The sequence below is a fragment of the Pogoniulus pusillus genome, chromosome 15 (assembly GCF_015220805.1).
Source record: "Pogoniulus pusillus isolate bPogPus1 chromosome 15, bPogPus1.pri, whole genome shotgun sequence".
Taxonomy (NCBI): domain Eukaryota; kingdom Metazoa; phylum Chordata; class Aves; order Piciformes; family Lybiidae; genus Pogoniulus; species Pogoniulus pusillus.
The window spans coordinates 2,365,149-2,388,726 of NC_087278.1; the positions used below are offsets into that span (position 1 = coordinate 2,365,149).

The window sequence follows — 23,578 nt, forward strand, 5'->3', positions numbered from 1 at the left end:
ACACTGCTGCTGCTGCAGCCCAGGCTCTGCTTGGCTTTCTGGGCTGCAAGTGCACACTGCTGGCTCCTGCTGAGCTTCTCCTCCAGCAGCAGCCCCAAGTCCCTCTCCTCAGGGCTGCTCTCCAGACACTCACTGCCCAGCCTAGAGCTGTGCCTTGGCATTGCCTCCACCCAGCTGCAGGACCTTGCCCTTGGTCTTGTTGCAACTCCTGAGCTTGGCTTGTGCCCACCTCTGCAGCCTGCCCAGGTCCCTCTGGATGGATCCTGCCCTCCAGCCTGGCTGCTGCACCACACAGCTTGGTGTAATTGTATTTCTTCTTTGTTTACTACCTTTTTTTTTCTCCCAGATGAAAGCTGAAGAGGTAGAGTTGGCACTAGAAGAAGTTGAAAAAGCTGGGGAAGAGCAAGCCAAGTGTGGTAAGCAAGCTCAGTTAGGGTTTGGTGAATGCATTTTCTTACTGCTTTTTTTACTCTGGAGTCAGTTGTTTCAGTGAAGCCTCTGCTATGAGCACAGGCTACAAGTGCTGGGGCTCTTCAGCCTGGAGGAGAGAAGGCTTCCAGAAAACCTTATAGTGGCCTTCCAGTACTCTGAAGGGGACTGCAGGAAGGCTGGGGAGGGACTATTGACAAGGTCTTGTAATGACAGGAGAAGGAGGAAAGGGTTTAAGCTGGCAGAGGGGAGATTGAAACTGGATATTAGGAAGAAGTTGTTTGGAGCAGGGGTGGTGAGACACTGGCACAGGTTGCCCAGGGAGGTTGTGGAGCACAGAATGTGACCAAAGATCACCTCCCTGGAAGTGTTCAAGACCAGGTGTCCCTTCCTATGGCAGTGGGTTGGAACTGGCTGATCCTTGAGGTCCCTTCCAACCTAAACCATTCCATGATTCTATGTTTTAAAGGCTGAGGTTAACCTTTGCTTTTTTGTGTACTGTTGCATTGTGAAGTAACTCATAGGTTCATGGAGTGGTTTGGGATGTAAGGGATCTTAGGGGTCACCTAGTTTTGAGCTCCCCTTCCATGGGCAGGGACTCCTCCCATGAGCCCAGATTGCTCAAGGCCTCATCCAAACTGGCCTTGAACACCTCCAGGGAGGGGACATCCACAGCTTTCTCAGGCAATCTGTTCCAGTGCCTTTATCACCTTCACTGGAAAGAATTTCTTCTTAATCTCCAGTCTAACTCAGCTATTTGTGTTCTGTTTTAACAGAGAATCAGTTTAAAACACAAGTGCTCAAGCTTCAGAAAGAACTACAGGTATGTTTGGAAACCTTCTTAGTTCATAGAATGCTGTTTAATGGTTTTAAAATGCATCTGTCTAAACTAATGCTTTAGTCTAGTACAGACATTTAATAGTCCTACATCAGCTAATAATTATTAATGGCTTTTGAATATTCACCATTTTCAGATATGTGAAGAGCTCTATGCATGATGAATTATTTGTAGCTGAATAAATTGATGCATTGTTTGAGATCTCTGGGGTTTGCTGGAAGGAGATGGTGATCTCTTCCTTTTCCTGAACATGATGAATCACAAAATCATAGAACCAGGCAGGGTTGGAAGGCACCACAAGGATCAGCCTGTTCCAAGCCCCCTGCCATGCCCAGGGACACCCTACCCTAGAGCAGGCTGCACACAGCCTCAGCCAGCCTGGCCTCAAACACCTCCAGCCATGGGGCCTCAGCCACCTCCCTGGGCAACCCATTCCAGCCTCTCACCACTCTCCTGCTCAACAACTTCTTCCAAACATCCAGTCTGAACCTACCCATTTCTAGCTGTGTTCTATTCCCCCAGTCCTAAAGAGTCTCTCCTCAGCTTTCTTGTAGGATCCCTTAAGATACTGAAAGATCTTCCACTAGAAACATCTCAGCTAATGTTAGTCTTAGCCTCTGCTAAGCTTGTGTTAGTCCTAATGTTAGTCTTAGCCTCTGCTAAGCTTGTGTTAGTCCTAATGTTAGTCGTAGCCTCTGCTAAGCTAATGTTAGTCCTAATGTTAGTCTTGGCCTCTGCTAAGCTGATGTTAGTCCTAATGTTAGTTGTAGCCTCTGCTAAGCTAATGTTAGTCCTAATGTTAGTCTTGGCCTCTGCTAAGCTTATGTTAGTCCTAATGTTAGTCTTAGCCTCTGCTTTGTGTTTTTAAATCTGTTGTTAAGAACTGTCCTATATTTGCAACTGGTTTGGGTTGGAAGGGACTTTAAAGATCATCCAGTTCCAACCCCCCTGCTTTTGGCAGAGACTCCTCCTGCTAGCCCAGTTTGCCCAGGGCCTCATCCAACCTGCCCTTGAACACCTTCAGGGAGGGAACATCCACAGCCTCCCTGGGCAACCTGTTCCAGTGCCTCACCACCCTCACTGGAAAAGAAGAATCTGTTCAAGAGGTCTTGATGGGAGAGTTGTCTTTTATCTCCTGAGAGACTTCCCTCTTTGGTGTTTTTTTTCTTCTTATACCATTATGACTTACAGTATGATTTGGTTGTTCCTAAGGTGGCACAGAGGTCTGCTGGTGGCCGTGACACTCGCTTCCTGCGCGACGAGATCCGCCAGCTGGAAAAGCAGTTGAAAGAGAACCAGAGGCAGCTAACAGATACAGAAAAAGAACTGGAGAAAGAGAAGAAAGTGAATGAACAGGTAAGAGGGAGCTCAGCTTGACATCTCTGTTCTGGCACTTCTTCTGACAGTCACAGAATCACAGCACCATGCAGGCTGGCAAAGCCGCTCAGGACCACCAAGTCCAACTTAGAACCCTACTCTATGAGATTCACCTTCAACCATAGCCCTGAGCACCACATCCAAACCACCCTGAAACACAGCCAGGCCGAGGGACTACACCACCTCCCTCAGCAGCTCATTCCAGTCTCTGACCACTCTCTCCATGTGATAGTTTGGGAGTTCCCCACCCCCCAACTCTTATGAAATCACCCAGACTAGACTCATCTACTGGAAGTTAGGGAATGAAGCTTTATGTTCACAGCTTAACACAAGATACAAGCAGACAGTTACAATATTTACAGCTATAGGTAGAAATAGACAAGTTAAAGGTAATGCAGAAACACAACAGCCCTCCCAGAAACCAGAATCCCCCAGGAGGGGCTCCCAACCAACCTTCCACCTTCTTTCCACCCCTCTACCTTATCCCAGAGTTTGCCTTACGTGCAAGGTGAGTTTGGAGGATGGGCAAGGGGGGTTAGGAGCAGAATTAGTTGGGTTCCACAGCAAAAGCCCAAGGAGAAAAGCACAGACACAGACTCCAACAGATAGAGACTCTCACACACTGTCTTATCTATGTTTGTGTTCTTGTTTTTATACATCTCAGCAAGCCTCTGAGTGAAGTAGCCATCACAGTTTCCTTTTCACAGCCTATTACCTAATTTCTCTCATTAAAATCTTCCAATTAGCCTCAAACCAGCATACTCCATGAAAAGCTTTTCCCTAATGTCCAATCTAAACCTCCGCAGCCTCAGCTTGAGGCCATTCCCCCTTGTTCTGTCTGCAATTACCTGTGAGTAGAGACCAGCAGCAGCCTCTCCATAACGTACTTGAAAGAACTTCTGGCATTAAAAGTCACTGATGGAATAGGTCTGTTGTGCCTCTTTGTTTCTGGACTTCATATTTCCCATACTTTGCTCTGTCAAGGATCCATTTCAAGGTTTTCCACTTTTTTCCAGCTTGCTCTTCGAAATGAAGATGCTGAAAATGAAAACATCAAGTTAAGGAGGGAGGTTAGTAAAGAATTGTTGCCTATTTACTGCAGTTTTGGCTTTATAGTTACCATAGAATCAACCAGGTTGGCTATATTCTTATCTTTCTGCATGGCAGGATGTTTAAATCTGTCTTAGGGCATTTCCTTCTTCCTGGTAGAAAGGAAAGATGTCATTTTATTCACATTTAGAAAGTCCATAATATGTGTGCTCCAGTGAGCAGTCTTGCCTGGAGCAACTTGGTCTAGCAGGAAGTGTCCCTGCCTGTGGCAGTGGGGTTGGAACTGGATGATCTTCAAGGTCCCTTCCAACCATTCCATGAATCAATAAGTAGTTAATTGAGGTTAGAGGGCATCAATATCTGAATTTACAGACTCCTGCAGTGCCATAATTTGCTTTGGATTTTGTGTTTTGAGTCTATTGGCGAATAAATTTGGCTGTTAGATAGGATTTCACACAGGCTCAGAGGGTGTTAAGGGTTGGAAGGGACCCAAAGAGATCACTGAGTCCACCCCCCCTGCAGGAGCAGGACCACACAATCCAGCTCAGGTCACACAGGAGCACAACCACACAGGCCTTGAAAGGCTCCAGAGAAGGAGACTCCACAACCTCTCTGGGCAGCCTGTGCCAGGGCTCTGGGACCCTTCCAGGCAAGAAGTTGCCCTTGTGTTGAGCTGGAACCTCCTGTGCTGCAGCTTCCATCCATTGTTCCTTGTCCTATCCCAGGGAGCAGTGAGCAGAACCTGTCCCCCCTCCTGACCCCCAGCCCTCAGATGTTTATAAACATTGATTCAATCCCTTCTCAGCCTTCTCTTCTCCAGACTAAGCAGCCCCAGGGCCCTCAGCCTCTCCTCACCAGGCAGTGCTCCAGTGCCCTCAGCATCCTTGTAGTCCTGTACTGGACCTTCTTCAGCAGATCCCTGTTCCTCTTCGACTGGAGAGCCCAAAACTGAAGGCAGTACTCCAGATGAGGTCTCAGCAGAGCAGAGTAGAGGGGAAGGAGAACCTTCCTCGATCTGCTGGACACACTCTTAATACACCCCAAGATCCCATTGGCCGCCTTGGCCACAAAGGCACCTGGCACTGCTTAGTCTGGAGATGAGAAGAGTGAGAAGGGATTTCATCAGTGTTTATAAATCTCTGAGGGCTAAGAGTCAAGAGGGAGGGGACAGGCTCTGCTCATTGCTGCCTGGCATAGGACAAGGAACAATGGATGGAAGCTGCAGCACAGGAGGCTCCAGCTCAGCACAAGGGGAAACTTCTTGCCTGGAAGGGTCCCAGAGCCCTGGCACAGGCTGCCCAGAGAGGTTGTGGAGTCTCCTTCTGTAGAGCCTTTCCAGGCCTGTCTGGATGTGTTCCTGTGTGCCCTGAATTAGATTGTGTGATCCTGCTCTGGTGGGGAGGTTGGACTGAATGATCTCTTTGGGTCCCTTCCAACCCCTGCCATCCTGTGAGCCTGTGATCAGGTTGCTCAGAGTCCCATCCAGCCTGGCCTTAAAGACCTCCAGGGATGGAAGGATCATTCTATGGTGTATGCGTTTGGATTGCTGTCCATGCACAAGTACATAGAGAACTCTCTTTGATTTTGTCTCTCTTCATTCCTGTTTTGCCTTCCTAGAGCAAAGATCAGTTCTAATCTTTCCCATGCTCTCTTTTCTTGCTCTCCTCTCCTTTTTAATCCAAAGAAAAAGCGCATCCTGAAAAAGGTGAGGTTTCTGAGTCGTTTATAGAAGCAGACTGTAGGAATTTGGATGAGTTTTGACTGTCTTAGCTTTTAGTGTTAGCTCTGTAGAAGGAGCAACAACTTTTGTCTTTCCACCTCTTGCCAAGAGATTTAAGCTTGGATTGTTTCCTGTGCAGAACGAGCAGTTGCGCCAGGACGTAGCTGACTACCAGAGGGAAATAGATGCTCAGAAAGAAGCAATTCTGTCACGAAGAGGAGAGGATTCTGATTACAGATCCCAGTTGTCCAAAAAGAACTTTGAGCTTGCCCAGTATTTGGATGAAATTCAGGTAAAAATATCTATGCATCTCGTGGAGTGTTTGGTGCACTATTAGTGACAGCAGTGCTTGTTGCAAGGGTACAGGCTGGCTGCAGGGTGAGTTGAGAATAGCCCTGGAGAAAGAGGCTTGGGGGTGTTGATTGGGGAGAAGCTCCCCATGAACCAGCAGTGCCCTCATGCAGCCTCAAAGGCAAATTGTGTCCTGGGCTGATGGCAGAGGAGTGTAGGCAACAGGGCAAGAGAGGGGATTCTGCCCCTTGGCTCTGCTCTGCTGAGACCTCACCTCCAATGCTGCCTCCAGTTCTGGTGTCCCCAGCATAGAAGGACACAGAGTACTTGGGGAGAGTCCAGAGGAGGCCACAAAGATGATCCAAGGGTTGGAGCACCTCTCCTGTGAGGATAGGCTGAGTGAGCTGGGGGTGTTCAGCCTGGAGAAGAGAAGACTCCAGAGAGACCTTAGGGCTGCCTGCCAATAGCTGAAGAGATCCTCCAGGAAGGCTGCAGAGGGACTTTCATGAGAGTGTCTAGAGACTGGGCAAGGGAGAATGGTTTTAAAGCTGAGGAGTTTAGTCAGGATCTATGGGGAAGTTCTTTAGTTGAGAGTGTGGTGAGACTGTGTAATCCAGAGAGGTTTTGAGTGCCCCTTCCTCTGAGGTGCTCAAGGCCAGGTTGGATGAGGCCTTGGACAGCCTGGTCTAGTTGAGAGATGTCCCTGGCCGTGGCAGGGCTGTTGGAGCAGATGATCTCTGAGGGCCCTTCCAGCCTAAGCTATTCTATGATAATTCATGTGGAATTTGTCATGGATACAGTTGAAATGCTACATTCACATGAGTTAAAACCAACTCTTGAGGGTGACAGAGAGGTTGTGAGCCTCCTTCTCTGGAGAAACTTAAAACCTGCCTGGATGTATTTCTGTGCAGTTTGCTGTAGGTGAAGCTGCTTTAGCAGAAGGCTTGGACTAGATGGTCTCCAGTGGTCCATTCCAACCCCTACCATTCTGTCATTTGGGATCTGTTATGCAAATGCAGTGAGTCTGTATTTGCCTCAGTGAGTCTGCATGAGGTAATCAGCTACTGGTAGTGGGAGATGTGTCTTTGACTTGCTGTTGGGATCTGTTGAAACGGATCTTCTAAAGGAGGAATACATCTGTGCTCGTTTCATCTAAGACTTTCAATAGCTATCAGATTTTACCTTATTCAGGTGTTTTTAAAAGCAGCTTTTCCTTTAATGCCACAGGTTTTGACTGAAGCTAATGAGAAGTTGGACATCCAGAACCAAGAAATGAGGAAGAATCTTGAGGAATCGGTGCAAGAAATGGAGAAGATGACTGATGAATATAACAAAATGAAGCTCATTGTGCAACAATCAGATTCTCTTATGGATCAGTTAAGGAAAGAGAAAGAACAGTACAAATTTCAGGTAAGAACTGATTCATCTCATTGAATTAGGGCTATTTCCAGTGAGGGTGGTGAGACACTGGCACAGGTTGCCCAGGGAGGCAAAAGGTTAGTCACACTCTGGCCTTTAGAGTGATCACCTTTCCTTGCTGCTCTAATTCTGTCTGTTAAATTAGATGAATGAGACTGGATATTGGGAAGAAAATCTTTGCAGTGAGGGTGATGAGACACTGGCACAGGTTGCCCAGGGAGGAATAGGTTAGTCACACTGGCCTTAAGAGTCATGACCTTCCCTTGCTGCTGTAATTCTAACTGTTAAATTAGATGAATGAGACTGGATATTGGGAAGAAATTCTTTGCAGTGAGAGTGGTGAGACACTGGCACAGGTTGCCCAGGGAGGTTGTGGATGCTTCCTCCCTGGAGGTGTTCAAGGCCAGGTTGGATGAGGTCTTGAGCAACCTGTTCTAGTGGGAGGTGTCCCTGCTTATGGCAGAGGATTGGAACTGGGTGATCCTTGAGGTCCCTTCCAACCTAAACCATTCTATGAACAACAAAACCTTTATGTTCTGGTTTCCCCTTGAGTACCTTGGTCATGATCTCCAGCAATTTTTCTTCTGGTTTCTCTTGATTAGATCAGATTGGATGAGGCCTTGAGCAATCTGCTCTAGTGGGAGGTGTCCCTACCAGTGGCAAGGGGTTGGAGCTGGATAATCTTCAAGGTCCCTTTCCAACCCAACCTATTCTATGACTCTCTAAAATGATACCTCTTTGATGGACTCTTTTTGTAGATACATTCTTGGACCATTGTCAAGGTCTTGCAATGACAGGACAAAGGGTTTAAACTGGCAGAGAGGAGATTGATTGAAACTAGAGGTTAGGAAAGGGTTCTTTGCAGTGAGGGTGGTGAGACACTGGCACAGGTTGAGGGTGGTGAGACACTGGCACAGGTTGCCCAGGGAAGTTGTGGAGCACAGAAGCACCCAATGTGATCAAAGATCACATTGGGTGCTTCTGTGCTCCACAACCTCCCTGGAGATGTTCAAGGCCAGGTTGGATAAGGCTTTGAGTGACCTGTTGTAGTTGGAGGTGTCCCTGCCCATTGCAGGGGATTGGAACTGGCTGATCCTTGAGGTCCCTTCCAACTTAACCCATTCTATGATTCTGTAATGTTGATCCAGATCTCATTTCTAGGTTCGGGAGCTTTCTGATCAACTGAAGGCAAGGAATGAGGAAGATGATCCACTGATGGCAGCTGTGAATGAAAAAGTTGAAGAATGGAAGGTACATTTTCATACTTTTCCTCTTGTTTAGTGTTTTTTAAGGGTCATTTCAAGAGTTCTGATGGTGTTTTGTCTTCTTCTCAGAAAATCTTAGCTTCTAAAGATGATGAACTTCTTGAGTACCAGCAAATGGTGTTGAGCTTGCAAGAGCAAATGAAAGTGGCTCAGCTTGATGTAGACAGAAACAGTGTCATGGCCCTTCAGCAGGTATGCTCTGGGTGAGACACCACACACCTGAAAGGCAGCATTCACTAAATGTGCTACTGAGCAAATCATTGTTTAGTCCTCCTGCTCTGCAAACAGCAGAATGTGTATTATTTATTCTTCCTAATATATATTACTTGAGAATTATCAGACAAATTCATTCATTCCACTACAAAATGAGCTTAAACAGACAGTGCTCAAAGCAAACCTCTCTTGTTGTGTGGATGGGCTCTTGAGAGATGGTTTTGTTGCTTCCATATTTATTTTATCTATTAGTGGAGTGATTGCTTAAACTTTAAGCATCCATAATTTAATGGTTTTAAGTGATAGCTTAGTTTCTGTCCTTTAAAGCTAACTCTGCCTAGTCATAGCTTAGTTTCTGTCCGTTAAAGCTAACTCTGCCTAGTCATAGCTTAGTTTCTGTCCTTTAAAGCTAACTCTGCCTAGTCATAGCTTAGTTTCTGTCCTTTAAAGCTAACTCTGCCTAGTCATAGCTTAGTTTCTGTCCTTTAAAGCTAACTCTGCCTAGTCATAGCTTAGTTTCTGTCCTTTAAAGCTAACTCTGCCTAGTCATAGCTTAGTTTCTGTCCTTTAAAGCTAACTCTGCCTAGTCATAGCTTTCTTTCCTTTAAAGCTGACTCTGTCTAGTCATAGCTTACTTTCTTTCCTTTAAAGCTAACTGTCTAGTTCTGGGCTCCTCAATTCAAGAGAGATGTTGAGATGCTGGAAGGTGCCAAGAGAAGGGCAACGAAGCTGGTGAGGAGCCTGGAGCACAGCCCTGTGAGGAGGGGCTGAGGGAGCTGGGGGTGTGCAGCCTACAGCAGAGGAGGCTCAGGGCACAGCTCATTGCTGTCTGCAGCTGCCTGCAGGGAGGCTGTAGCCAGGTGGGGTTGGGCTCTCCTGCCAGGCAAAGAGCAACAGAACAAGGGGACACAGTGTCAAGTTGTGCAAGGGGAGATCTAGGCTGGATGTTAGGAGGAAATTTTGGCCAGGGACAGTGATTGGCATTGGAATGGGCTGCCCAGGGAGATGGTGGAGTTGCCATCCCTGGAGGTGTTCAGGAAGAAATTGGATGGGGCACTTAGTGCCATGGTCTGGTTGATTGGCATGGGCTGGTGCTAGGTTTGGCTGGATGAGCTTGGCCTCAGAGAAGAGAAGGCTGTGAGGTGACCTTCTTGTGGCCTTCCAGTATCTGAAGTGGGCTACAAAAACGCTGGGGAGGGACTTGAGGCTGTGAGGGAGTGGCAGAAGTGGGGGGAATGGAGCAAAGCTGGAGGTGGGGAGAGTGAGGCTGGAGGTGAGGAGGAAGTTGTTGAGCAGGAGAGTGGTGAGAGGCTGGAATGGGCTGCCCAGGGAGGTGGTTGAAGCCCCATGGCTGGAGGTGTTTGAGGCCAGGCTGGCTGAGGCTGTGTGCAGCCTGCTCTAGGGTAGGGTGTCCCTGGGCATGGCAGGGGGTTGGCACTGGCTGCTCCTTGTGCTCCCTTCCAACCCTGCCTGATTCTATGATTCTATGAAAGCTGGATGAGGAAGCTGTGACAAACCTGAATCTTTTCATGATCCTCTTAGAGAATTCTTCCATTTAAAAATCACCTACTGAAATGCTGCTTTTATTTTGTGTCTGTTTGAATGCTTTATTTTTCCTCTTTCTTTTCATTTTTCCTGCTTTGCCTTTCTATTCCCAAACTCCTAGATAATAGCTGAACTCTATGTTGTAAGTACAGCATATTTGATGTACTGTAAAATGCTTTATTAGCTACTTTGAATATCTTCATTTGGTGCTTTAGCCACTTAGAATATCTTGATTTGTTGTTTTAGCCACTTTGAGTATCTTGATTTGGTGTTTTAGCCACTTAGAGTATCTTCATTTGGTGTTCTAGCCACTCTGAGTGTCTTCATTTGGTGTTTTAGCCACTTTGAGTGTCTTCATTTGGTGTTTTAGCCACTTTGAGTGTCTTCATTTGGTGTTTTAGCCACTTTGAGTGTCTTCATTTGGTGTTTTAGCCACTTTGAGTGTCTTCATTTGGTGTTTTAGCCACTTTGAGTATCTTCATTTGGTGTTTTAGCCATTTTGAGTATCTTCATTTGGTGTTTTGGCCACTTTGAGTATCTTCATTTGGTGTTTTGGCCACTTTGAGTATCTTCATTTGGTGTTTTGGCCACTTTGAGTATCTTCATTTGATGTTTTGGCCACTTTGAGTATCTTCATTTGGTGTTTTGGCCACTTTGAGTATCTTCATTTGGTGTTTTGGCCACTTTGAGTATCTTCATTTGGTGTTTTGGCCACTTTGAGTATCTTCATTTGGTGTTTTGGCCACTTTGAGTATCTTCATTTGGAGTTTTGGCCACTTTGAGTATCTTCATTTGGTGTTTTGGCCACTTTGAGTATCTTCATTTGGTGTTTTGGCCACTTTGAGTATCTTCATTTGGTGTTTTGGCCACTTTGAGTATCTTCATTTGGTGTTTTGGCCACTTTGAGTATCTTCATTTGGTGTTTTGGCCACTTAGAATGTCTTGATTTGGTGTTTCAGCCACTTAGAATATCTTCGTTTGGTGCTTTAGCTGCTTTTGATGCCTTCATTTATTCTGTGATGCTTTCTCTTGGTAGTTTGCCTGTTAGTAAAGAAGAATTCTTTAAAGGAGGCTCTTCTTTTATCTTTGTGTCTGTGCAGGGTGTGCAAGACAGAGATGCTCAGATCAGATTGCTCACTGAGCAAGTTGAACAGTACACCAAAGAAATGGAACAAAATGCTTTTGTTATTGAGGGATTAAAAAGTGAACTCCAAAGAGACAAAGGTAATGTGGCCATTTTCATGTCTGCAACAGCATTCTGTCTAGAGACATTGATTTCTCTGGTGTCTATGAAAAGGAAGCTCACAGTTTTCTGGGCATTCCTAGAAAGATAGGAAAAAAGTACTTTGCAGCAAGCTCCTGGCAGCTCAGGGCTTGGACAGATTCACTCTGATATGGGTCAAGAACTGGCTGGAGGGCTGGGCCCAGAGAGTGGTGGTGAATGATGCCACATCCAGTTTGCAGCTGGCACTGGTGGTGTGCCCCAGGGAGCAGTGCTGGGCCTGGGCCTGTTCAATATCTTTATTGATGATCTGGAGCAGGGGATTGAGTCCATCACCAGTAAGTTTGCAGATGACACCAAGCTAGGAGCAGCTGTGGAGCTGTTGGAGGGTAGCAGAGCCCTTAAGAGGGACCTGGCCAGGCTGGAGGGGTGGACAGAGGCCAGTGGGATGAGATTGAAGAAGGCCAAGTGCACTTGGGCCACAACAACCCCAAGCAGCACTACAGGCTGAGAGCAGCCAGGCAGAGAGGGAGCTGGGGGTGCTGGCAGAGAGGAGCTGCAGAGGAGGTAGCAGTGCCCAGGTGGGCAGCAGAGCCAATGGCATCCTGGGCTGGCTCAGGAGCAGTGTGGGCAGCAGGACAAGGGAGGTTCTTCTGCCCCTGTGCTCAGCACTGCTCAGGCCAGTGATGATTCTATGAATAACTGGAATCATAGAATGGTTTGGGTTGGAAGGGACCTCAAAGCTCATCCAGTTCCAACCCCCAACCGCCTGCCATAGGCAGGGACACCTCCCACTAGAACAGGTCACTCAAGGCCTCATCCAGCCTGGCCTTGAACACCTCCAAGGAGGGAGCAGCCACAACCTCCCTGGGCAGCCTGTGCCAGTGTCTCACCAGCCTCACTGCAAAGAACTTCTTCCTAACATCCAGTTTCAATCTCCCCTCTGACAGTTTAAGCACATTACTCCTCATCCTGTCAATTACCAGACCTTGTCAATAGTCCCTCCTCAGCCTTCCTGTAGCCCACTCCAGATCCTGCAAGGCCACTCCAAGCTCTCCTGGAAGCCTTCTCCTCTCCAGGCTGCAGAGCCCCAACTCTCTCAGCCTGTGCTCAGAGCAGAGCTGCTGCAGCCCTCTCAGCATCTTGGTGGCCTCCTCTGCACTGCCTCCAACACTTCCATGTCCTGCTTGTGCTAGGGGCTCCAGAAATGCCCCCAGGACTGCAGGTGGGGTGTGAGGAGAGCAGAGCCAAGAGGCAGAATCCCCTCATCATCTGAACAGTTTCTTACTTGCTCCATGGCTGACAGCAAGGACTCTTAAATCACAAACAGCTCAAGGTGTTCTGTTGTTTTGCTTCTTTTCCAGGTCACTCCTCTCTTGCTCAGCAGAATCGTATTGAGGATATGCAAGTAAAATTAAAACTGCTGGAAGAGAGAATGAAGGAGGCAGAGAAATCAGCAGAATTAGCAGAAGCAGATGCCAGAGAAAAGGATAAGGAACTTGTTGAGACCCTGAAACGAATGAGAGACTACGAACTGGTAAGCAGTCTGTCAAGAGTGGACAGCATATTCTGGCAGATCTTTAGATCATTTGAATTGCCTTAGAATCATAGAATCAACCAGGTTGGAAGAGATCTCCAAGATCATCCAGTCCAACCTATCCCCCAGCCCTAGCCAGTCAACCAGACCTGGCTATCCAGGCTGAGGGGAGACCTCATTGCTGTCTGCAGCTACCTGTAGAGACTTTGTGGAGAGGCTGCTGCTGGGCTCTGCTCACAGGTAACTGGAGACAGAATAAGGGGGAATGGCCTCAAGCTGAGGCTGAGAAGCTTTAGTTTGGACATTAGGAAAAAAGTTTTTTCATGGAGAGAGTGGTCAGGGAGTGGAATGAGCTGCCCAGGGAGGATGGAGAGTCCTCCAGCTTGGATGTGTTTCAGGGTGGTTTGGATGTGGTGCTTAGGGAGATTGTTGAAGGTGAATCTTGTAGAGTAGGGTTCTAGGTTGGACTTGGTAATAACCCTGGATATGGTAAAGGGAGGTTGGGATGTGGTGTTTAGGGCTATGGTTTAAGGTGAATCTTGTAGAGTAGGGTTCTAGGTTGGACTTGGTGATCCTGAGGGGCTTTGCCAAGATGCATAGTTCTGTGATTCAGTAACTTACTAAGGATAGTGCAGAACAGAAGCTGAAAAAAACCTCTTTTCTCACCTGTTTAATGATGAAAGATTCATCATTTATTTTCTTACATCTCCTGTTGGTTGGTTTTGTTTGTTTGTTTTTTACTCTCCATTTGTTGTTTGTTTGCTTGTTTGTTTTTTTACAGGGAACCTATGGTTTGGAAGAGGCAGTTGCTGAAATCAAAGCTTTGAAAAAGCAAATCCAAATACAGGATCGTGAGATTGAAACCTTAGTTCAGGAAGTCAATAAACTGGACCTTAGAATCAATGATTTCCTTGATGAAAATGAAGAACTCAGGCAGCGGTTAGGTATGAGACATCCATTCTCTTTTCAGTTGTTTGTTGGCTAAGAACTGAAATAAAGTGGTGACATGGAAATCTGCTAGCCACTTGGAAAGAATTTTGGGTAGTCTGCTAACATTTGCAAGTGGTTTTTGGCTAGTTAGGACAAACTGCCTGACTAAAGGTGAATGGACATGATCAAATCTGGCTTACAGGTTGCACTGACTGAAGAAGTCATAGAATCAAGCATGTTGGAAGGGACCTCTGAGCTCAGCCAGCCCAACCTAGCACCCAGCCCTGCCCAACCAACCAGACCATGGCACTAAGTGCCCCAGCCAGGCTTGGCCTCAACACCTCCAGGCACAGCCACTCCACCACCTCCCTGGGCAGCCCATTCCAATGCCAATCACTCTCTCTGCCAACAACTTCCTCCTAACATCCAGCCTAGACCTGCCCTGGCACAGCTTGAAGCTGTGTCCCTTTCTTCTGTCACTGGCTGCCTGGCAGCAGAGCCCAACCCCACCTGGCTACAGCCTCCCTGCAGGCAGCTGCAGGCAGCAATGAGCTGTGCCCTGAGCCTCCTCTGCTGCAGGCTGCACCCCCCCAGCTCCCTCAGCCTCTCCTCACAGGGCTGTGCTCCAGGCCCCTCCCCAGCTTCATTGCCCTTCTCCAAACACCTTCCAGCATCTCAACATCTCTCTTGAATGGAGGAGCCCAGACCTGGAGATGAGGCCTTGAGTAGTGGAATCTAATTGAGAGAAGTCCCTACCTGTTGTGGGGAGGTTGGAGTAAATGATCTCTGAGGTCCCTTCCAGCCTAAGCCTTTCTAGGATGCTCACCTACATTCAACTGCCAACATTATGTTTTAATTCATAGATTCATGAAATAGTTTGGTTTGGAAGGGACCTTAGGCACCATCTAGTTCCATGGGCAAGGACACCTTCCTCTAGTTATGTTCTAATTTAAATTAGCAGCCTTCTACTAATTACAAACATCAATGTTCCTCTTTAATGGCTAACTGAACAGCCTATACTCTGTTTTAGGTCTTGAGCCAAAGACAATGATCGATTTAAATGAATTCAGGAACAGCAAAACACTGAAGCAGCAGCAATACAGAGCTGAAAACCAGATTCTTTTGCAAGAGGCAAGTGACCAATCCAATTTCTGCCCTGGAGCACACAAGTGTGTTTGAACAAAATGAAACCCTGCTCTGTGACTAATTCTTTGCAGATTGAAAGACTGGAAGAGGAGAGAATTGAGCTGAAAAAGCAGGTGCGGAGGTTGGCTCAGGAGAAAGGGAGCAAAGCTGCAGCAACAGGTAGGATTTTTTCCTTCTCAGAGCTTGCTTACTTGAGTAAGTATCACATAGTCTTAGGTTTCAATTACAAGGCTAAATACATTTCATTCAATCTGTAGGAAGAAGTGAGCAGCTTTGTATTTCTATAGTCTGACAGCCCAGTAGCTTTTTGACTTGGGGTGGCTTTTAATGCATCACTGAGAGTTGTCATTGACTTGTGGTTCTCAGGTGCAGCATGATCTTGCCATCATGCCCAGTAAATCTGTATCATCCTTTCCCACTCAGTCTAATAGGTGTGTTTCAAAAACATGCCCATTTCAATCTCTGCCTCCCAGGGAAGTGCTCAAAAGGAAAGGTTTGCAGCTCCTTCCTTTGTGGGTAGAAAAGTGGAGCTTAGATATCCTAAATGGAACATATTCCCTTGCTTGCAGACCAGTTAAATAATGAATTATTGCTTGAACATTTACTTGCAATTAGGACTGAGTGGTGGTGATGTGCAGACAGCTGATGGCTTGACTGAGGAGAAGGAAGTGAATAAGAAGTTGGATTTCTGCAACAGACCTGATATTGCTGAAGTAAAAGCAAAGGTAGGTTCATAAAGGCAGGTGCTGTGGGTGCTTCATACCTCAGGCCACATCTTCCCAGGGTGGTTTGTGCATCTTCTCTCCTCTCAGCCAGCTGAGGGCTGCCAACAACTGATGTGGCTCTGTCTGTGCTGCAGCTCACTCCTCAAAGTCACTTGAAGCAAAGAAATGCCCACACAACTCTGAATGGCCTGCAGGACCTGCCCTGCCTGCCAGCCCTCCTGCCTGCAAGCAGGGCAAAGAAGCTGCTCCTTTTCCATGTGCAGCTCTGCTTTGCCTGCCCTGGGACAGGAAACACAAGATGAGTCTGTCTTCTGTCTGCAGCTGCCTTAAAACCTCAGGGAGCTGGGGAATCTCCTCTGGAGAGGTTGGCTTCTCCCTGCACCATGGCTGCACCCCAGATACTGGTGTGTGACCCACATAAGCAGCAGGAATAAACCTTTCAGAGCCCAAGGAGTGAGGAAACAACCTGGTTGTTTGAGGCCCAAAGGGAGATGAGATGCTCCCTGCTTTCTCTCTTGAGAACTTGGGGAAGGACAGAAGTGAACAAAGCCAGCAGCTCTGGGCATTTTCCTTTGGCCAGGAACATCCCAGAACAGAGTGATAAGGCCTCAAATTGCACCAGGAGAGGTTTAAGTTGGACTTTAGAAGAAATTTCTTCACTGAAAGGGTTCTCAAAGACTGGAAGTGATTGAATCCCCATCCTTGAAGGCCTTTAAAGGAGGCAGAGATACAGTGATGAGAGACATGGGTTAGCACCAGGTGGGGTAGTGTTGGAGAACAGTTGGATTGGGTGACCTTAAAGGTATTGTCCAACCAAAATGATCCTGTGACAAAGCAAGTCCACAAACTTAATGTATTTCTCTTCCAAACTAAAACCAGTGTGCTTTTTTCTTGCTGTGAAAACGAGATTCTCTGTTGCATTCTGTAGAACACTTCAGTTTGCTTTAGGTACTGTGGAATTTCCCTGGTGGATATGTATGGATTAGCAAGATTTGCAAGCATTTGTGCTTACATAACCATGGATTAGAAAGAGTTGCAAACATCTCTTCTCCTTTAACCATGTGCTGACAAGGTTTGCCAGCATCTCTTCTCCTTTAACCATGGGCTGGCAAGGTTTGCCAGCATCTCTTCTCCTTTAACCATGGGCTGGCAAGGTTTGCCAGCATCGCTTCTCCTTTAACCATGGGCTGGCAAGGTTTGCCAGCATCTCTTCTCCTTTAACCATGGGCTGGCAAGGTTTGCCAGCATCTCTTCTCCTTTAACCATGGGCTAGCAAGGTTTGCCAGCATCTCTTCTCCTTTAACCATGTGCTGACAAGGTTTGCCAGCATCTCTTCTCCTTTAACCATGGGCTAGCAAGGTTTGCCAGCATCACTTCTCCTTTAACCATGGGCTGGCAAGATTTGCCAGCATCTCTTCTCCTTTAACCATGTGCTGGCAAGGTTTGCCAGCATCTCTCCTCCTTTAACCATGTGCTGGCAAGGTTTGCCAGCATCTCTCCTCCTTTAACCATGTGCTGGCAAGGTTTGCCAGCATCTCTCCTCCTTTAACCATGTGCTGGCAAGGTTTGCCAGCATCTCTTCTCCTTTAACCATGGGCTGGCAAGGTTTGCAAGCATCTCTTCTCCTTTAACCATGTGCTGGCAAGGTTTGCAAGCATCTCTTCTCCTTTAACCATGGGCTGGCAAGGTTTGCCAGCATCTCCTCTCCTTTAACCATGGGCTGGCAAGGTTTGCAAGCATCTCTTCTCATTCAACCACAGAGTCTTGATGCAAAAATCTAATATGAAAGTTCCTGCCTTACCATTTTTGTGGTTTCTTTGTTTCTTTCTTTAGAATGAATACCTTGCAAATGAATTAAGTGTGAGAGAAAGAGATTTGGAGAAGAACAGGATTGTCATAGCCAAATTCCAATCTAAATGTGAGTAGCAACCTGTTTTAAAACTGGGCAATATTATCCTTGCAGATAACTTGTGCTCTGTTAGCTGTTCTGTGCTCACTATCATTTCCTTGTTGCACCCAAGCATTTCCAAGGTAGACACATTTCTGCATGTGTGAAAAGCAGGCAGACTACTGAAGTGAAAAGGGTGGAAGGGAACATTGAAAACTGGAAGATGTAACAAAGTTGAATGTGTTCCCATGAAGCATTTCATTATTGGTTTAGAGAGGAATAACAGCAGGCACCAGTACAGACTAGAGGTTGTCCTGCTGGAAAGTAACTCCATGGAGAAAGACCTTGGAGTGCTGGTGGGCAAGAAGTTCTCCATGGGACAGCAGTGTGCACTTGTGGCCAAGAGTGTCAATGGTATCCTGGGCTACGTGGGGAAAAATGTGTCCAGCAGGTTAAGAGAGGTTCTCCTCCTCTGCTCAGCTCTGATGAGACCACACCTGGAATAGTGTGTCCAGTTCTGGACTCCCCAGTTCAAGACAGACAGGGATCTGCTGGAGGGAGTCCAGTGGAGGTTATGAGGATGCTGCAGGGACTGGAACATCTGTGTGATGAGGAAAGGCTGAGAGCCCTGGGGCTGGTTAGCCTGGAGAAGGCTGAGAGGGGATCTTATTAAGGTCTACAAATATCTGAAAGGTGAGTGTCAAGAAGGGGCCAGGCTCCTTTTGGTGGTGTCCTGTGATAGGATCAGGGCAAGCAGAATCTAGAAAGTTCCACTTCAGCATGAGGAGAAACTTCTTTACTGTGAGGGTGTTGGAGCCCTGGGGCAGGCTGCCCAGAGAGGTTGTGGAGTCTCCTTCTCCAGAGAGTTTCAAGACCCACCTGAATGCACTCCTGTGTGACCCTGCTTTGGCAGGGAGGTTGGACTGGATCATCACCAGAAGTCCCTTCTAACCCCTACCATTCTGTGCTGGTTTTCATGGGATTTCTCCAGGGAAACACACTCTGGATATTCTTAGCAGCTCTCCCTTTAAGTTCCTAATTGTCTACATATGATAGGAACATTCTTTTTATATATCAAATCAAGAATTGTTATAACAAAATATCCTGAGATGTCTTAATGTCAAGATAATAATTGATTCTTTCAGTGCTTTTAGACACATTCCCCATTTCTATTCCAGTAAAAGAGCTGTCAGAAGAGAACAAACACCTTGAACAAGGCATGAAAGAAATACTGCAAGCTGTGAAGGAAATGCAAAAGGATCCTGGTGTGAAGGGAGGAGAAACAGCATTAACTATCCCCAGTCTGGATCGTTTGGTTCATGTGAGCTTTCAGTTCCAAATACTATTTAGCTTTCTAGGATTTACAACCTCTTTTTTTTCCCCCTCCCCTCTTCAATTATGAGCTCATTGCATAATGAAATTGTAGCTTCCTTTTGGTTTCTTACTTCCAAGTAAGAGTCCATAATGTCAGATAACCTCTTTCAAAATGCTTTACTTCAAGAAGTAAAAACCAGAGGTAGCCAAAAAGATTTATTCTTTTCTATATACAACAAATCTTCAGCTGCATAATATAAAATGCTTTGGTAAGTTTATTGTGCCCAGCTATAATGGTTAGGTAAAGTTTCTCTTGCTGTTATGGAACTATGCAAAATGATTAATCTGTCTGAATTTTGATTGGTTGGACTGGATGATCTTGGAGGTCTCTTCCAACCTGGTTCATTCTATGATGTCCAGGTGAAGATTGTTGCTAGCTGTGAACATGGTTTATTACAGTGAATACCACCAGAAAACTTACTGACAGTAAATAGCCCCAGAAAACTTATTTACAAGGCTCAAAACACACAGTTTGGATACTTAGACACACAGGGAAGAGGCAAAATAGAACACTAAGCAAATGCAAACATTATACTGGAAGAGAAGGTGCTTGTGGTCAGTACATCACTTGCAGTTAATTCTGCTGCTTAGCTGCTAGATGGACACAGGAATCATAGAATCAGAGTCATAGAATCTGTCAGGGTTGGAAGGGACCACAAGGAGCAGCCAGTTCCAGTTCATAGAATCAACCAGGTTGGAAGAGACCTCCAAGCTCATCCAGTCCAACCTAGCACCCAGCCCTAGCCAGTCAACCAGACCATAGCACTAAGTGCCTCATCCAGTCTTCTCTTGAACACCTCCAAGGACGGTGCTTCCACCACCTCCCAAGCCTGTGAGTGAAGTAGACATCATCATCATTTCCTTTCCACAGCCTGTAATCTAATTCTTCCCACCAAAACATTCTAGCTGGGCTCAAACTAGCACAATGTTCCTGCTTAACTCGAGGCAGTGGAGTTCCCAGGCAGTTCAAGATGCAATGAGGTAGCACCAGCGGCAGCAGCTGCACCACCATGCTACCTGCTCATCCCTTTTTATCAGTGCAGCCTGAGACTCATGGGCCTTTGGACATAGATTAGCCAATCAGAATGGCACTTTGCCAAGCTTGACTGTATTAGGTGAAGCCAGGGCTTTTGTTTGCCTTTCCTGCAATTGTTTCCCCCAGCACAGAAGGAGGGGGAGCAGGGGAATGTGTCTGGACAAGCCAGAGTCCTTAGACTCACTGGCTACAGGTTCTTTGTCCTCTTACCTATGGTTACTTCTCCCCACAGCAGAAAGTGGGAAGAACAGGAAAAGATGCCTGGGCAAGCCAGGACATGGATAAGCCTATTTGGGCCTACCATGACACTTGCCTGGCTTTTATCTGTAGGAAGTGTTTCAGAGAAAACTCCTTATTCAAACATCTTGTCTAAACCCAGAGTTTTCAGAGCAAAAAGAAAAGGAAAGTAACCATTTAAATCTCTGCCTAGGGCAAACACACCATCAGGAAATGGGGAAGTAGATGGAAGGACATGAAGACTTCATGCTTCTTGCTGATTTCAGTACTCTAAACTTGAGGGCTCCAGTTGATTATGAAAAATAAAGCTTTTCTACCCTTTCCCTCTCTTTTCCTAGGCCATGGAATCAAAGAATTCAGAGGGGATGTGTGATGTAGGTGTCCACTTGAAAGCTCAGGTGGACCAACTTACAGGACGAAATGAAGAGCTGAGACAAGAACTGAAGGAGGCTCAAAAGGAAGCAGCCAATTTCTCTAACCAGTTGGCAAGTGCAAATGAAAAGGTAGCAGATTTATTTGATGCCTCCAAAGTGGCTGCTCTGAGAATTCTGAGCAAAACCACACAATCTGTAAGATGCTGAATGTAACTTTGGTTACTTTGGAATGCAAAGCCAATGACATCCTGGCCTGGCTAAGGAATAGGGTAGCCAGCAGGACCCAGGAAGTCCTTCTGCCCAGCAGTGTGCCCAGGTGGGCAGCAGAGCCAATGGCATCCTGGGCTGGCTTAGGAGCAGTGTGGGCAGCAGGACAAGGGAGGTTCTTGTGCCCCTGTGCTCAGCACTGCTCAGGCCACCCCTGCAGTGCTGTGTCCAGTTCTGGGCTCCTCCATTGCAGAGAGATGTTGAGGTGCTGGAAGGTGTTTGGAGAAGGGCAGCAAGGCTGGGGAGGGGCCTGGAGCACAGCCCTGTGAGGAGAGGCTGAGGGAGCTGGGGGTGTGCAGCCTGCAGAGAGGAGGCTCAGGGCAGAGCTCATTGCTGCCTGCAGCTGCCTGCAGGGAGGCTGTGCTCTGCTGCCAGGCACCCAGCAACAGAACAAGGGGACAGAGTCTGGAGTTGTGCCAGGGGAGGTCTAGGCTGGATGTTAGGAGGAAGTTGTTGGCAGAGAGAGTGATTGTCATTGGAATGAGCTACTTCTTTATGGCTTTTGTTTTCTCTTCTTTAGATTGCACAACTGAACAATGAAGTGAGCTCCTTACGACAGTCAGCAAGTGCCAGTGTTGTCTTGCAAGCAGTGACTCTGCCAGAGGGAATGGCTCCTTCTAGTGCTCATGTGATTAATTCTCTGAATGAATACTTAATCCATCTTGTACAGGTAACTCGTTTACTCCTTCATGTCATGGAGGTTTGCAATACACACCTAATTCTTTCCAAATCCAGTGCCATGCCAACTCGGAGAGCTCTTCAAAACCTTTCCATGTTTCAGATCTTTCCATGTTTCAGATCTTTCCATGTTTCAGATCTTTCCATGTTTCAAACCTGTCTCATGTTTAAAATCTTTCCATGTTTCAAATCTTTACATGTTTCAAATCTGTTTCATGCTTAAAGTCTTTCCATGTTTGAGATCTTTCCATGTTTGAGATCTTTCCATGTTTGAGATCTTTCCATGTTTGAGATCTTTCCATGTTTGAGATCTTTCCCTGTTTAAATTCTTTCTCTGTTTCAAATCTTTCCCTGTTTCAAATCTTTCCCTGTTTCAAATCTTTCCCTGTTTCAAATCTTTCCCTGTTTAAAGTCTTTCCCTGTTTAAAATCTTTCCCTGTTTCAAATCTTTCCCTGTTTAAATTATTTCCCTGTTTAAATTATTTCCCTGTTTAAATTATTTCCCTGTTTAAATTATTTCCCTGTTCCAAGTCTTTCCCTGTTTAAAGTCTTTCCCTGTTTCAAATCTTTCCCTGTTTAAATTCTTTCCCTGTTCCAAATTCTTTCCCTGTTTAAATTCTTTCCCTGTTCCAAATTCTTTCCCTGTTTAAATTCTTTCCCTGTTTAAATTCTTTCCCTGTTCAAATTCTTTCCCTGTTTAAAGTCTTTCCCTGTTTAAAATCTTTCCCTGTTTAAATTATTTCCCTGTTTAAATTATTTCCCTGTTCCAAATCTTTCCCTGTTTAAAGTCTTTCCCTGTTTCAAATCTTTCCCTGTTTAAATTCTTTCCCTGTTTAAATTCTTTCCCTGTTTAAATTCTTTCCCTGTTTAAATTCTTTCCCTGTTTCAAGTCTTTCCGTTTCAAATCTTTCCCTGTTTCAAATCTTTCCCTGTTTCAAATCTTTCCCTGTTTCAAATCTTTCCCTGTTTCAAATCTTTCCCTGTTTCAAATCTTTCCCTGTTTCAAATCTTTCCCTGTTTCAAATCTTTCCCTGTTCCAAGTCTTTCCCTGTTTCAAATCTTTCCCTGTTTCAAATCTTTCCCTGTTTCAAGTCTTTCCCTGTTTCCAATCTGCATGAACATTGTTATTTGGAACATCATTCTTAGGAACTGGAAAGTAAAGAGCAGTTACTGAAGCAATTAGAAGATGCAGTGGAAGGCTACAAGAGGAAATTTGCGGTGATTCGTCATCAGCAGGGCTTGCTGTATAAAGAATATCAAAGGTATTGTTGTCTCCTCTGAGTTGTGGAAGTCCAACCATCTGAATGGTTAGGAATTTTGACTGCAAGCTTTGCTGCTCTTTGGTTAGTGTCATAAAAACTGCTGCTCTTGGATATCTGTTCCATCTAGCATAGAATCAGAGAGTGGTAGAGGTTGGAAGGGACCTCGAAAGGTCTCCAGCCCCACTGCTAGAGCAGGAGCACCCAGAGCAGATCACACAAGAACACATCCAGGTGGGGCTGGAATATCTGCAGAGAGGGAGACTCCACAAACCTCCCTGGGCAGCCTGTGCCAGGGCACTGTCACCCTCACAGGGAAAAAAGTCCTCCTCAGGTTCACATGGAACCTCCTATGCCTCAGCTTCCACCCAGTGCCCCTTGTGCTGGCACTGGGCATCACCCAGCAGAGCCTGGCTGCAGCCTCCTGGCACTCACCCTGCACATATTGATAACCATTGCTGAGGTCACCTCTCAGGCTCCTCTTCTCCCAGCAGCACAGCCCCAGCTCCCTCAGGCTCTCCTCATGAAGATGTTCAACTGCCTTAAATGGTGGAGTTGCCACCCCTGGAGGTGTTGAAGCCAAGCCTAGATGAGGCACTTAGTGCTATAGTCTGGGTGCTTGGCCAGGGCTGGGTGCTAGGTTGGGCTGGCTGAGCTTGGAGCTCTCTTCCAACCTGCTTTATTCTATGATTCTATGATCTTTGTGACTCTGCACTGGACTCTTTCCAGCAGTTCTGTGTCCTTCTTGAACTAGAGGA

At 46.4% G+C, this 23,578-nt stretch overlaps 1 protein-coding gene across 6 annotated transcripts in view; it reads left to right on the forward strand.

The window, feature by feature from the left end:
- CEP290 (centrosomal protein 290) overlaps nucleotides 1–23,578 on the forward strand; it is a 69,788-nt gene that overhangs the window by 5,549 nt on the left and 40,661 nt on the right. For 4 of the 6 annotated variants that reach the window (XM_064154938.1, XM_064154942.1, XM_064154941.1 and 1 more), the window contains exons 5-24: nucleotides 347–416; nucleotides 1,206–1,252; nucleotides 2,480–2,623; nucleotides 3,661–3,714; nucleotides 5,554–5,706; nucleotides 6,933–7,115; nucleotides 8,286–8,375; nucleotides 8,459–8,581; nucleotides 10,269–10,289; nucleotides 11,248–11,371; nucleotides 12,734–12,906; nucleotides 13,688–13,850; nucleotides 14,867–14,967; nucleotides 15,054–15,141; nucleotides 15,598–15,707; nucleotides 17,541–17,625; nucleotides 18,774–18,916; nucleotides 20,581–20,745; nucleotides 21,404–21,553; nucleotides 22,708–22,823. In XM_064154938.1, coding sequence (XP_064011008.1) covers nucleotides 347–416; nucleotides 1,206–1,252; nucleotides 2,480–2,623; nucleotides 3,661–3,714; nucleotides 5,554–5,706; nucleotides 6,933–7,115; nucleotides 8,286–8,375; nucleotides 8,459–8,581; nucleotides 10,269–10,289; nucleotides 11,248–11,371; nucleotides 12,734–12,906; nucleotides 13,688–13,850; nucleotides 14,867–14,967; nucleotides 15,054–15,141; nucleotides 15,598–15,707; nucleotides 17,541–17,625; nucleotides 18,774–18,916; nucleotides 20,581–20,745; nucleotides 21,404–21,553; nucleotides 22,708–22,823 — 2,303 coding nt within the window. The remainder of the gene's footprint in view (nucleotides 1–346; nucleotides 417–1,205; nucleotides 1,253–2,479; nucleotides 2,624–3,660; nucleotides 3,715–5,553; nucleotides 5,707–6,932; nucleotides 7,116–8,285; nucleotides 8,376–8,458; nucleotides 8,582–10,268; nucleotides 10,290–11,247; nucleotides 11,372–12,733; nucleotides 12,907–13,687; nucleotides 13,851–14,866; nucleotides 14,968–15,053; nucleotides 15,142–15,597; nucleotides 15,708–17,540; nucleotides 17,626–18,773; nucleotides 18,917–20,580; nucleotides 20,746–21,403; nucleotides 21,554–22,707; nucleotides 22,824–23,578) is intronic. The other 2 variants (XM_064154940.1, XM_064154943.1) reach the window with 1 other exon arrangement.